A 16,031-nucleotide genomic window follows, 5' to 3' on the forward strand; every position below is an offset into this window, starting at 1 on the left:
GGTGAGCAACAGCACCCTGACCACTCTGACTCAAAGGTAGTGCAGAAAAAACCAGTCTAGGATTAGAAACAGACTCAGCACAAAAGCAGATACACAGGAATATCCTTACACAGTAGATAGACACATACTTAAATGATCATTAGATCTGCACTCCAATGAATTAACTGATGATCCAGACACCTGAGTTGCACCTATTTGATCTCAACTTGGGGAAAAACATAATTTATGTAAGAACTTTCCTGATAAATTCATTTCTTTCATATTGGCAAGAGTCCATGAGCTAGTGACGTATGGGATATACAATCCTACCAGGAGGGACAAAGTTTCCCAAACCTCAAAATGCCTATAAATACACCCCTCACCACACCCACAATTAAGTTTAACGAATAGCCAAATAGTGGGGTGATAAAATAAGGAGTAAAAAAGCATACAAAAAGAGGAACTGGAAAAATAATTGTGCTTTATACAAAAATCATAACCACCATAAAAAGGGTGGGCCTCATAGTCTCTTGCCAATATGAAAGAAATGCATTTATCAGGTAAGTTCTTACAAAAATTATGTTTTATTTCATGTAATTGTCAAGAGTCCATGAGCTAGTGATGTATGGGATAGAAATACCCAAGATGTGAAAGTCCACAGAAGAGTCACTAGAGAGGGAGGGATAAAATAACAGCAGCTATTTCCACTGAGAAATTAAATCCACACAATAACTAAGTTTTTCTCAAAAAACTTAAATCAAAAGCAGTAGAATCAAACTGAAACAGCTACCTGAAGAAATTTTTCTACCAAAGACTGCTTCAGAAGAAGCAAATACATCAAAATGGTAAAAACAATAAAAGTATGCAAAGAAGACATAAATTACTGATTTGCAAATTTGATCAACCTAAGCTTCATTCTGAAAAAGCCCAAGAAATGGCGACTGATCTTAGTAGAATGAGCTGTAAATCTTTGAGGCAGAGCCTGTCCTGCCTCAAAATAAGCCTTGAAAAACAAAAGCTTTAATCAGGATGCCAAAGAAATGGCAGAGGCTTCCTAACCTTTTCTGGAACCAGAAAAACAGCAAATAGACTAGAAGTCTTCTGAAATCCTATTAACCTTGATATAAAATGATAAAGTTCTAACCACAACTAAAGGATGTAAAGAACTCTCAAATAATTCTTTAGGATTAGGACACAAAGAAGGAACATCAATTTCTCTACTAATATTGTTCAAATTCATAACCTTAGGAAAAAAAGAAGTCCACAAAACAACTTATCTAGATGAAAAAATCAGATAAGGAGACACACAAGAAAGAGCTGATAAATCAGAAACTCTTGTAGCAGAAGAGATAGTCAAAAGAAACAACACTTTCCAAAAAAGTAGATCATCTTCAAAGAAAATATAGGCTCAAAAGAAAAGAGTCTGCAAAATCTTTAAACCAAATAAGACTCCAAAAAGGAGAAATTAATAAATGAACAGGCTTGATACCAACCAAAGCCTGAACAAAACAGTGAATATCAGGAAGTTTAAACAAGCTTTCTAGAAAATAAAACAGAAAGAACAGAGATTTGTCCCTTCAAAACATTTTCAGACAAACTTATCCAAACCATCCTGAAAAACTGTAAAATCCTAGGAATTCTAAAAGAATGCCAAGAGAATTTATGAGAAGAACACTATAAAATATAGGTTTCCCAAACCTGATAATACACGTTCCTTGAAACAGACTTATAAGCCTGCAACATAGCGATAAAAATGGAGTCAGAGAAACCTCTATGACTAAACACTAATCAATTTCCATACCCCCAAATTAGTAATTTAAGATCCCAATGGAAAAATAGCCCCTAAAACAAGAGGGCTGGTCAAAGAGAAAGCGGCCAAGGATGACAACTGGACATCCGAACAAGATCCACATACCAAACCTGTGAGGCCATGCTGATGCTATCAGAAACACATGACACTGTACCAATATGATCTTGGAAATCACCTTTGGAAGAAAAAAACTGAGGCGGAAAGATGTAGTCAGGTTGCAAAACCAAGACACTGCTAATGTATCCACCATCTCCACCTGAGGATCCCTGGACCTGAAAAGGTACCTGGGAAATTGAGAAAACACATCTGTATAGAGACACCACTCTCCCGGATGTAAAGACTGACGGCTGAGATAATTCCTCTCCCAAATGTCTAAAATCATAGAAAATAGACGGAAGATGAGTTCCATCTAATAACGTATTCAAGATACTTCTTAATTGCTAAGGAAATCCGAGTCCCTATTGTTGATTGACATATGCCACAGTTGTGATATTGTTTTTCTGAAAGAGAGAGTAGAGTGTTAGGATTTAAAAATATCAACTGTGATATCTAAAAACAATCCCTGTATCATTGATTCAGTATGCAAAGCAAAAAGAGATCTCAGATGAAAAATGAGCAAAGGGAACCATGCCCGATGCTGCAGTTATGAGACCTAAAACTTCCATGCACATAGCCACTGAAAGAAACGTTCTAGACTGTAAGTTAGACAGGCTAACGCCACTTACAATTGACTTTTGTCCGATAAAGACAAAGACATGAACACAGCATCCATCTAGAAACCCCAAAAGAAGTTACCCTTGTCTGAGGAATCACAAAACTCTTAGGTAAATTAAATCCTCTAACCATGTCTTGAAGAAACAAAACTTGTTGATTCATGAGGGATTCACTAGTTGATTCATGAGGAATTCCACAAAAAGAAAAGTCTATATATTTGAATACTGCTCTTTCATATGTATGTATTGGGTACTTGTAACGTGCGTCTAATTGCCCGTAAGGGACTCAAGACACTGCTCATTTAATCGACTTCAGAAGGATGAAAGGATGAATGGACCTCGCCGGGAATCGAAACTGCAACCCTCAGGTTGCTACAGAGCTCAGCCACAGTGCATTAGCATGCTGAGCTATCTGTCCGGCTTTAATAAAAGAAAAGTTTCAGTTAATACCAAGATACCATCCAAATAAGGAAGCACCACAATACCCTACTGTCTGAAGACAGAAAGTAAGGCACCAAGAACCTTTGAAAAGATTCATAAAGCTGACACTAAACCAAATGGAAAAGCAACAAATTGGTAAAGGTTAAAAAGAAAATCTCAGAATCCATAAGTGGTCTGAATGAAATAAAATATAAGGATAAACAACCTGAAAAATGGAGTGGACATGAAATGACCTTAACAAAAAGGTAGAATAGTCCTTATAAATGCAAACTTAAAAGTTGAGACTCTAACAAAACAATATAAAAGTCTTAAGATCCAAGAATGGACTGAATAAACCTTTCTTCTTAGGGACAAAGAATAGAATTGAATAGAAACCCAAATCCTGTTCCTGCAAAAAGAACTGGAATAATCACTACTGAAAAAAAAATCAGAGTGTACTGAGAAAGAAAGATTCTTCCCATAGGAGGTCTCATTCTAAAAATCTATTCAATCCCTAAGAATAATATGGAATTTGGACTGAGTTAATCCAAAAACAATTTAATCTGCCCCCCCCATCAGAAGGACTGGTTTGAGAACCGCACCTTCATGCAGTCTAATAACTAGTAATTATATAGAGTTTTTCTCCCAGAAGGATAAAAAAAAAAAACGCTTCTTCAGTGCTTGCAATCAGAGTTAACCAAATCAGCAGCTGATAAAAACAGTAGTTATTATTACCCAAATAAATGGTATACAATAAATTGACCTCAAAGGCCAAAGGGCTGTATTAACCCTGCTGGGAAATGAATCTATGACCCTTGGGTCTAGAACAAGCATTTGTAGTCAGGACATTCACCAACTGATCTACATCACGAAACTAAAAGTAGGGCAGAAAAAAACTCTAAACCTCCAGAAATAGTGGAGATAATAGAAATCAAACAAATTATTATCCTAACAAGAGAGAGAAAATAAAATATATTTGAAGTCATAATAATAGATATAGTAAACATAATTAAATGAATACATCTAAAGTAAATAAACAGAGTTATATACTTAAGAATCTGAAACTGCTTATGCTAACTGTTCAACAAAGGTTGAGAGAACAGTAATGTCAGCCACAGATAAAGATGAGCTAAAAATATAAACAGTACGTGAATATGCTCTACTAAGGTTATATTCAAATTCTAAAGAATCCTGAAAACAAGTACCAATTTCCATAGAAATAGTAGTACAGTCCCAAAAGGGAATCAGAATAACTATTCTCTAGAATATAATACTGATAGTATAATGAATAGGAAAAAAACCTCAAAAGCAAAAATGTTAAAATCCAGATTTGAAAAGGATTAGATCTTTTCATAGGAATAGTAGTACTTTTGGCAAGAGTAGAAATAGCCCCATCAACTTTGGGGATTTTTTCACAAAACTCTAATCTAGCCGCTGGCAAAGGGTACAACCTTTTAAACCTAGAAGAAGGAATGGAAGAAGTACCAGGCTTAACCCATTCCTTAGCAATCACATCAGAAATAGCATCAGGAACTGGAAAAATATCAGGAGTAACCACAGGAGGTTTATAAACAGAATTTAAACGTTTACTAGTTTTGATATCAAGAGGACTAGACTCCTCGAAATACAAAGTAACCAACACTTCTTTTAACAAGGAACGAATATACTCAATCTTGAAAAGATAAGTAGATTTGTCAGTGTCAATGTCTGAGGTAAGATCTTCTGAATCAGAGAGATCCTCATCAGAGGCGGATATTTCAGTATGTTGTCGGCCATTAGAAATTTCATCAAATTTATGAGAAGTCCTTTTGCGTTTATTAGAAGGCGAAATAGCAGACAAAGCCTTCTGTATCGCATCAGCAATTTAATTTTTCATATCAACAGGCATATCATGTACATTAGATGTTGAAGGAACAACAGAAACTGTACTAGTACTGATGGAAACGTTTTCTGCGTGCAAAAGCTTATCATGACAACTGTTACATACTACAGTTGGTGATATAATCTCAGCTAATTTACAACAGATACACTTAGCTTTGGTAGATTTGTGATCAGGAAGCAGGGTTCCAACAGTTGCTTCTGAGACAGGATCAGATTGAGACATCTTGCAAAATGTAAAAAAAAACAACATTAAAGCAAAATTTACAATTTCCTTATATGGCAGTTTCAGGAATGGGAAAACAATGCAAACAGCATAGCCCTCTGAGCATATAGAAGGCAATAGGCATATAGGAAGTGGGGTGACAAAATAAACTAAATTTTTTGGCGCCAAGTATGACGCACAATGCAAAAGGAAGTTGAAAACATTTTTGGCGCCAACAACATCCGGAAATGACGCAACCTGCGTCATCACAGACGCAACCTCGTGCAAGGAACCCTGGCGTCAACTAAGATGCCGCAAATGACGAACTTGCGTCATCAAAGACGTACCTTCGCGCCAAAAAAAATCTTGCACCAAAAATGACGCAATAAATAACAGCATTTTGCGCCCTTGCAAGCCTAATTTTGCCTGCGAAATTAAAAGGAAAAAACAGTCAATTTGAAAAAAAAAAGGACTATACCCCAGGTAAAACAAAAAAACTTCCTAAACATGCTTCCCAAACTGAAACTGACAGTCTGCAAAAGGAAATATACATAGACCTGACTCATGGAAAATATAAGTAAAATACATATATTTAAAACTTTATATTAATACATAAAGAGCCAAACCATAGCTGAGAGTGTCTTAAATAAGAAAAACATACTTACCGAAAGACACCCATCCACATATAGCCAAACCAGTACTGAAAATGTATCAGCAGAGGTAATGGTATATAAGAGTATATAGCAGATCTGAAAAGGGAGGTAGGATATGAATCCCTACGACCGATAACAGAGAACTTTTGAAAAGATTTCCCGCGAGAAAAACCATAAAATCAATAGGCGATACTCCCTTCACATCCCTCTGACAAACACTGTACTCTGAGAGGAACTGGGCTTCAAAATGCTTAGAAGCGCTTATCATAGAAGAAATCATATAAATCAAGCACAAACTTACTTCACCACCTCCATAGGAGGCAAAGTTTGTAAAACTGAATTTTGGGTGTGGTGAGGGGTGTATTTATAGGCATTTTGAGGTTTGGGAAACTTTGCCCCTCCTGGTAGGATTGTATATCCCATACGTCACTAGCTCATGGACTCTTGCCAATTACATGAAAGAAACAGTATTTTGCGCCCTCGCGAGCCTAGATTTGCCCACAAAAAAAAAAAAAAAAAAAAAAGAAAGTCAAATTAGAAAAAGACTGAACCCCAGGAAAGAAAAAAGTTTAAATAAACTTCCCAAACATGATTCCTATACTGAAACTGTTTAGACTGCAAAGGGAAATACACATAGACCTGACTCATGGCAAATATAAGTGCAATACATATATTTATAACGTTATATCAATGCATAAAGCGCCAAACCATAGCTGAGAGTGTCTTAAATAAAGATACATACTTACCGAAAGACACCCATACACATATAGCAGATAGCCAAACCAGTACTGAAAACTATCAGCAGAGGTAATGGTATATAAGAGTATATCGTCGATCTAAAAAGGGAGGTAGGAGATGAATCCCTACGACCAATAAAAGAGAACCCTTGAAAAGATTTCCCGTGAGGGAAACCAAAAAATCAATAGGCGATACGCTCTCCACATCCCTCTGACAAACACTGTACTCTGAGAGGAATTGGGGTTCAGAATGCTTAGAAGCGCTTATCACAGAAGAAATCATAAAAATCAAGCACAAACTTACTTCACCACCTCCATAGGAGGCAAAGTTTGTAAAACTGAATTGTGGGTGTGGTGAGGGGTGTATTTATAGGCATTTTGAGGTTTGGGAAACTTTGCCCCTCCTGGTAGGATTGTATATTCCATACGTCACTAGCTCATGGACTCTTGCCAATTACAAGAAAGAAATAATAACTGCCAGTCTGAACTCCTATCTAATCCTATGATCTGTTTGTAGGCTCTCTGAGAAGGAAATGGGTCTAAAATTGGTTAGAAAACCCATGTCAAACATGAAGAGCAGCACTTCAAATTTTACCTCAATCCTTGCTGGAGGCAAAAATTGAAGGATTATGGGAGGGATTAAAAGATATGTAATGTTGAGGGGTTTTGCCTCTTCCCAGTGGACTAGAGTTTAATCACACATGTGATGGCTTGTGGACTCTCACCATCTTACAAAAGAAAATAGCAATGAGCCACCTAATGTATTTAAATGTATGAAGAGCTGTGGTTCTAAAGGAGCCCCTCACATTTAAAGAGACATGAAACCCACAAGTTTTCTTTCATGATTCAGATAGAGAATACAATTTAAATTAACTTCTATTATCAAATTTGTTATTCTTTGTCGAAGAGGTATCTAGGTAGGTAGCGTGCACATGTCTGAAGCACTACATGACAGGAAATAGTGCTACCATCTAGTGCTCTTGCTAATGCATAGCATTGTTGCAAAACTGCTGCCATATAGTGCTGTAGACACGTGCACTCTCATGAACTTACCCTCCTGCTTTTCAACAAAGGATAACCAGAGAATGAAAACATTTGATAATAGAATAAATTGAAAAGTTGTTCAAAATACAATTCACATAAACACAATACCCAGTGTAGGAGTATTATGATATCTAGGTAGCATATACACACATTGTATCATTATGTATATCTTATTATGTTTAATTACATGTATGTATGTATTTTAATGTATCTTTTTGTATCCTTCTTATAATCAAATTGTAGCTATCAAAGAGTGAATTACCCATTATCAAATGAAGGGTCTCATGCCTCTTTAAATAGGAGACAATTACGATAAAAATATAAATGATCTGTATACTAGATGGCTTTTATGGTAGTTTTGGCTATAAAAGGGACCCCTAGCACCCTCAAGTATGTACTGCAAAGGAGGGGTCACATGCCCAGATGGCTATCAGCTGATCAACATGGCAACAATGATAATCTGACAGAACCATAACCATATGGAGCATTAGAGGGGTATCTCTTATGTTGCCCCCAAAAACTTAAACTTTTGTGATCTTCATAGTGTCGTAGTAACTATTTAATCTCTGTGTTGTTGATGTTAGGGCTCATAGATCACATTTGTTTTAACTTTGATGTATCTAATATGTGTATGGTTATATTTATATATTCTCATTTTCTGCATAAATTGCAAAATGGTGCATAGCGCAAAACAAAAAACAAATACATTTTATTTTCTGATTTTTAATTCTTAGTTTCAATTTAACACTACAGGTGAAAATTCCTACATTTTGGGAAGGTGAAATGATGCTAAGAGAGGGATAATAAAATTTGGGTTTCAAATATTTATAAAAGTATGGCTCCTGTACAGCTATTTACTATTTGCATCATATAAAATAAAAGAAAAAATGAAATTGCACACAATTTCTTTTTTCTAAAAATGCTTGACCTGCTAAAACAATAGGGTATAATTATTGTGGGTACCTCATAGAAAAAGATAAAATGTATATGCAAATTAAATGAGGGGCAAACTAATTACAACTGTAGCACAGAGGAGCGAAACTGGCTCAGCACTGAAAGGGTTAAAAATAATATGTGCCTGGACTGCAAAACAACATAAAACAAAAATGTCAGTTTAAATGCTCTTAAAATATTTATCTTGCAATGGAGTGTTTAATTGTTTATATATATATATATTATGCCTATACAACAAAATATTTTTATTATAATTCATTTGTAGTTGAACTTGCTTTCTTTAACCTAATACATTTACTAATTAAGATATTGCAAAAACTTATAAACTAGTGTTCTCTCCAATAGAACTACAACAATCTGCTTCAGGCTGTACTCACACATACTCACACATAATATAGAATCAAATACAGCCTATACAGATAGAATACACTGACCTGTCCTTGATATGTGGGTCTCTGGGTAGGTGCTATTGCAGAACCACCACCAAACACTGCCGTATCCCCCAAAACATGACGGTCATAGCCAATACCTTCAAAAGTAACCAGAGCAGAGTCTCCTCCTAGAATATGTATCGGCACATCTACCTGAAGAATATTACACAGAAGTAGTCATACACAACACACAAAGCTTACAGAATCAGATGCAATAACTGGATAAATGCATGAAAGAATTATGTGATATTGCTGGAGAGGAACGTACTGAATATGTTTTTGCTTCCAATGGCGAGAAAATCCATTCCACAAAAGCAGTTCCACCTGGTAATATTTCCCCCCTGGGTTTTAGGCATTGGAATACTGGATGGTGGTAATTCTTCTCCTGCATTTCCCTTAGCGAATCCAACTGAATTTCATAGATGACGGCTACAGAACCTCCATTGATTAGTTCATACACCTAAGAAAGTAAGTGCCAGCAATGCGCATGAATACTTGTGTAACAGATTATTTTAGCAAACAGAAGTAAATAGGTACTATATATCATGGAAATTGTATGCACAGAAATTAAGAGCGTTGCCATTTCACAAGAATCAGTAAAGGAATGCACATAATCTGTTACAGTTATAAATTGTACAGAAGGATTTACAACTACCTGTTTGGAAGGGTTTGAACTGCCAATTGCCACAGGTGTGAACTGGTGTTTTGTGGAGGTGAAGTGAACATAGCGTTGGTCCTTCTCTACTGTGGCACCAATGAAATTTAACTAAATTGACACACACAAAAAAAAAAGACAAAAAAATATGACACTGCAAATTTCTAAAATCTGTTAATAGTTTATTTTTCCAGAGTAGCAAAACCTGTTAATAAAAAGCTGCCAAATAAAAATAAACGGTCAGGAAAGTAAAAATTAAACTATTATCATACAGATAGAGCACATTAGGGCATTCCATTTTAAGAGACTTTTCTATTAATTTCTGCTAACAAATTTACTTGATGAAAAGCATATCTAGGTAGGCTCAGAAGCAGCAGTACACTACTGAGCTAGCTGGTGATTGGTGGCTACACACGTTGCTGGTCATTGGCTTACCCGATGTGTTGAACTAGCTCATAGAAGTGCATTGCTGCTCTGAAACTGACTTTAATTATGTTTTTAATTAGTTTCCAGTTTAAACACACAAACGGCACAGTAATTTTTTTCACCCCACTTGTGCACTAACAGCGCTCAAAGTATACGTGGCCGCATTAGCATGTCTCCATGTCTCAAAATTTAATTAATGTAAATATTTGCATAGGAAATTAGCACATCTAGGCATGATTCCCCGCTTGTTTTTTCCCAGAAATACCTCATATACAATGTTACCAATGCACAAAATAATTCTGGGTAAAATATGCAAATTAGATATGCAAATTCTCAGTTTTTTTGCTTCAAAATACTGTTTTAACACAGCTATCCTTTTAACAGGATTATTGCAGCAAACCAGAAATCACTCACTAGACAGCCTGTTTCGTTCTTTTTGAAACTCATTAGTAGGAGATAGATTTAAGGTTGCTGCATTGGTAAAACTACTTTCAAGGTTAAACCAAAATTCATTAAAATTATGGGGGAGATAAAAAACTGAAATTAAAATCCTCCATGTCTCAAAATTAAATCAATGTAAATATTTGCATAGGAAATTAGCACATCTAGGCAAGATTCCCCGCTTGCTTTTTCCCAGAAATACCTCATATACAATGTTACCAATGCACAAGAGAATTCTGGGTAAGATATGCAAATTAGATATGCAAATTCTCAGTTTATTTGCTTCAAAATACTGTTTTAATACAGCTATCCTTTTAACAGGATTATTGCAGCAAACCAGAAATCACTCACTAGACAGCCTATTTCGTTCTTTTTGGAACTCATCAGTAGGAGATAGATTTCTGGTTGCTGCATTGGTAAAGCTACTTTCAAAAAGAACGAAACACGCTGTCTAGTGAGTGATTTCTGGTTTGCTGCAATAATCCTGTTAAAAGGATAGCTGTGTTAAAACATCTAATTTGCATATCTTACCCAGAATTCTCTTGTGCATTGGTAACATTGTATATGAGGTATTTCTGGGAAAAAGCAAGCAGGGAATCTTGCCTAGATGTGCTAATTTCCTATGCAAATATTTACATTGATTTAATTTTGAGACATGGAGGATTTTAGTTTCAGTTTTTTATATCCCCCCATAATTTTAATGAATTTTGGTTTAACCTTGAAAGTAGCTTTAACAATGCAGCACCCAGAAATCTATCTCCTACTGATGCGTTCCAAAAAGAACGAAACAGGCTGTCTAGTGAGTGATTTCTGGTTTGCTGCAATAATCCTGTTAAAAGGATAGCTGTGTTAAAACAGTATTTTGAAGCAAAAAAACTGAGAATTTGCATATCTAATTTGCATATCTTACCCAGAATTCTCTTGTGCATTGGTAACATTGTATATGAGGTATTTCTGGGAAAAAGCAAGCGGGGAATCTCGCCTAGATGTGCTAATTTCCTATGCAAATATTTACATTGATTTAATTTTGAGACATGGAGGATTTTAATTTCAGTTTTTTATCTCCCCCCATAATTTTAATGAATTTTGGTTTAACCTTGAATATAGCTTTACCTAGGCAGCACCCAGAAATCTATCTCCTACTGATGCGTTCCAAAAAGAACGAAACAGGCTGTCTAGTGAGTGATTTCTGGTTTGCTGCAATAATCCTGTTAAAAGGATAGCTGTGTTAAAACAGTATTTTGAAGCAAAAAACCCCTGAGAATTTGCATATCTAATTTGCATATCTTAAGCAGAATTCTCTTGTGCATTGGTAACATTGTATATGAGGTATTTCTGGGAAAAAGCAAGCGGGGAATCTCGCCTAGTTGTGCTAATTTTCTATGCAAATATTTACATTGATTTATATATATATATATATATATATATATATATATTAGGGTTGCACCGATACCGATACTAGTATCGGTATCGGTGCCGATACCAAGTATTTGCATGAGTACTTGTACTCATGCAAATGCAAGGATACTTAAACCGATACCTACACTTCCTACCCATATGCTATCTTGGAGTTTTTTCAAACTGCATGTTCCCATTTCATTTTAAGCTGTAGTGGAGACTCAACTAAAAATGGTTCACTTTTGTTCTGCCAATACAAATTGCTGTTGTATTGTATTATCGTAAGAGAGATCACCGTACCTCGTTCAGACAAACCCCTGAAGTACTGGGTAGTTAATAAACTGAGATTTCCAGCTCTGGCTAAAATGGCCCAAAATTATCTTTCTGCCCCATGCAGTAGTGCTGAAAGTGAGACTGTTCAGCTTAGCATCAAACGACATTACTGATAGCAGAAACAGACGTATAGCTGAACATACAGAGATGCTTCTGTTCCTTAAAAAGAACTTGCTACTAACTTTTGAAAAATTATTATAATTGCTAGATTGCCTGTTATACTGCTAGTTCTTCTCTTGCACAATTATACTCAAAACATACTGTACTCTGAGGAACATCCTTAGCTTATATAATTGCAGGAAGAGTGTTCTTAGAAAAAAATTAAGTTAAATCCTATGAACACACATCTTACAATAATAGGACTAGATTTAGATTACATTTGATATGTAAGCTTTACCAATGCTCTGTTCACATTTCCAACTCAATAAACTTTAATGGAGTTGGAATGCAATAAGCATTGGTAAAGCTTACAAGTCAAATGTAAGCTAGCCCATAGTGTTGTTCCCCATGTTTAAACAGTGCACTGGTATATTTTTTACTGCATTGCACTTTTGGTTGGTTGTGATATTACATTTGTTATGTATTGTTGTTGTTATAAATATATTTTAATGTAACATTTTTATTTATAAACGTGTTCTGTGAAATTCCTTCATGTTTTTACAACTTTGGGACCACAAGCAAATAAAACTCAATAAAACTTACTTTTCATAATATCTTTTGAGTTACAGTGCTTCATAATTATAAAGAAGCTATCTTAAAATTATTAGTCTGTATTGTGCTTGGGACACTGTCACATGACATTAAAAAAGTATCGGTAATTGGTATCGGCGAGTATTTTGAAAAAAGTATCGGTACTTGTACTCGGTCTTAAAAAAATGGTATCGGTGCAACCCTAATATATATGATTTTTTTTTGTAAAATATATCTGTAGGTATATTCATATATAGAGGTATAGATATATATCTATACAGTTTTTAAATCATAAAAAGAAGACGCAAAAAAGGCAGCTTAATTTCTATACGATTAAAATAATATGCATTATACATAAAAATGCATATAATTTAAACATTGTAGAGAAATATAGACATATCTCATAGTTATAATAGAAAGGTTTTTTTTGTCTTTACAATGAATAAAGGGACACGAAACCCAAAAACTTTCTTTTATTATTCAGAGAATACAATTTTAAAAAAGTTTCCAATTTACTTATATTATACAATCTGTCTCTTTCTCATGTTATTCTTTCATGAAGTGATACCTAGGTAGGTAGAGTGCATATGCATGAAGCAATACACGACAAGCATTAGTGCTGCCACTCCTGAGCTAAAATCCCTGCTTTTCAACAAATGATAACAAGAAAACAAAGACATAATACTAATACTAGAAGTAAATTGGAAAGTTGTTTAAAATTGAATGCTCTATTTGAATCATGAAAGAAAATGTTGGGGGTTTTGGTAGGGCATTGCCCTAAAGCAGGTGAAGCTCTTTTGTGAATAAAACAAAAAATACACCTAAGATAAAAAACCCTTCCTAAAAAAAAGAAACCCCCCCAAAAAATCCTAACTCTAAACCCCAAAGTTTCTAAACACCCAACTTTAATCTGGCTCCTTCATGCTCAATTCAGACGGTGCTCCTCTTCATCCAGGCGACGGTCCATCTTCAGCTACCTTCTGAAATGGCACCTACTCCGCTAGAAAAATCTTCATCCATCTTCCATCCAATGCTTCTTCTTAGCTTCTCGATCTTCTGTACCCGACGTCCTCTTCCTGCGGTCACAGTTGCACACTGAAGTTTGAATGTGAGGTATTTCCTTTATATAGGGGTACCCTTGCACTCCTATTACCTGATTTTTAAAACCAAATTTAAATCAGCCAATAGAAAAAAACTTTAATTCTATTGGCTGATTTGATTTTAGATTTGAAAATTAGCCAATAGGAATGCAAGGGGACCCCTATAAAAAGGGGGTACCTTACATTCAAACTTCACTGTATGAAGAGGACATCGGGATGGAAGATAAGAAGATGAGAAGCTAAGAAGACGCATCGGGTGGAAGATGGATGAAGACTTCCCCAGCACAGTGGCGCCATTAAAGAAGATGGCTGAAGATGGACTGCCGCCTTGATGAAGATGGACCGCCGCCTGGATAAAGAGGAGCACCGCCGAAGCTGAGCACGTAGGAGCCAGATTCAAGTTGGGTGAGTAGAAACTTTCAGATTTAGAGTTAGGATTTTTTCGGGGTGTTTTTTTTTTTTTTTTTTTTAGGATGGGGGCTTTTTCCCTTAGGGTTTTTTTAGTTTAGGATTTTTTTTAGAATAGGGTATTTTTTTGTTTTATTCACAAAAGAGCTTTATATGTTTTTATATGCCCTACCAAATGCCCTTTTCAGGGCAACTTTATATTTAAGGTAGGGTTTATTTTAACTAACTGATTTCTTAGGATAGGGTTCTATTTTAGAATAATGTATTTTTTTTTTGTCTGCGCAAAAGAGCTTGATAACTTTAGGGCAATGCCCTACCAAATGCACTTTTCAGGGCAACTTTTTTTAAGATAGGTTTTTTTTTAACTTAGTGATTTTATTTTTGGATAGGATTTATTTTAGAATAGGGATTTTTTTTGGTCTGGCAAAAGAGCTTGATCACTTTAGGACAACAAATACCCTTATCAAGGCAACTATTTTTAGTTTTTTTAGAATAGATTTTTTTATAAATGTAAAATAGCTAAATCACTTTAGGGCAATGTTAGTTTATGTTTTTTAAGATATCTTTTTTTTTGGGGGGTGGGGTTACTTTGATTTTAGAATACAGATTTTTTTTATTTTAAATGTAAAAGAGCTGTAATCGCTTTAGGGCAATGCCTTACAAAATGACCTTCTAAGAACAATTGTTAGAGTAGGTTTTGATGTTAGTATAGGGTTTTTATTTTGGGATGGGACTTTTTTTAAGGGGACTTTAGTTTTAGGATAGGCATAACTGGGGATTTTAATTTTTGTTAGTGGTTTTTTTTTGGTATTTTTTTTTGTTATTTTAGTAATTATTATTCTGTGTAACCTTGGGGGGAGGGTAGCTGTTAGGTAGTTTAGTAGTGTTGGGGTAGTTTGGTTTGGGGGGTGTGACGGTTTAGGGGTAAATAGGTTATGGGGTATTTCCTGAGGTGGTGGTTGTGGTGGTTTAGGGGTTAATAGGTTATGGGGGGGTTCTTACGGTGGGGGTTGTGGTGGTTTAGGGGTTAAGTAGTGTAGGGTTTATTGCTATGTACTAATGGCAGTTTAGGAGTTAAGTAGTCTAGGGGTAGATTGCATTGGGGGTTGTGGCGGTTTAGGGGTTAATAGGTTAGGGGCATTTCTTGCGTTGGGGGTTGTGGCCATTTAGGGGTTAAAAGGTTAGGGGTTTCTTGCTGTGTTTTTTTTGGTGGTTTAGGGGTTAAGTAGTAGAGTTCTTTGCTGTGGCCTATTGGCAATTTAGGGGTAAGATAGTGTAGGGGATAGTGTAGCAGTAGTTTGCATTAGGGGGGTTGTTGGCGGATTAGGGGTTAATAGGTTAGGGGCATTTCTTGCTGTGGGGGGATGTGGTGGTTTAGGGGTTCATAGGTTAGGAAGTTTATTGTGGTGGGCTATGGGTAGTTTAGGGGTTAAGTTATAAAGTTTATTGTTGTGGGGGTTATGGGGTTAACTAATGTATGGTTATTTTGTATTGGTGGGGGTACATAGGTATATTTATTGGGATTGTTGCTATATATTACAAAAGGATCCTTTACATCGCCAATGTTGGTGGCGATGCTGATTGGAATATATCACCAACATCGCCACCCATTGAGATGTATAGTAAAACGCCTCTTGGTGATGCTGCCGGTTAACAATGATGTCGGCAGCTTGGAATATTACCGGCTCACTCAACATTGCGGCGGATTCTTTTGCAATATATTGCCGCATGCAGGACTTTCGATTGTCAGGGCCTA

General features: G+C 35.7%; 1 protein-coding gene across 1 annotated transcript in view; it reads right to left on the bottom strand.

Annotated features, from left to right (window-relative positions):
* Positions 1-16,031, bottom strand: part of CFAP65 (cilia and flagella associated protein 65) — a 384,606-nt gene that overhangs the window by 129,542 nt on the left and 239,033 nt on the right. Inside the window, exons 22-24 of the mRNA XM_053698151.1 lie at positions 9,480-9,590; positions 9,093-9,284; positions 8,828-8,977 (exon numbers count right to left, since the gene is read on the bottom strand). Of these exons, the coding sequence (XP_053554126.1) occupies positions 8,828-8,977; positions 9,093-9,284; positions 9,480-9,590 (453 nt within the window). The remainder of the gene's footprint in view (positions 1-8,827; positions 8,978-9,092; positions 9,285-9,479; positions 9,591-16,031) is intronic.

The sequence above is a fragment of the Bombina bombina genome, chromosome 1 (assembly GCF_027579735.1).
Source record: "Bombina bombina isolate aBomBom1 chromosome 1, aBomBom1.pri, whole genome shotgun sequence".
Taxonomy (NCBI): domain Eukaryota; kingdom Metazoa; phylum Chordata; class Amphibia; order Anura; family Bombinatoridae; genus Bombina; species Bombina bombina.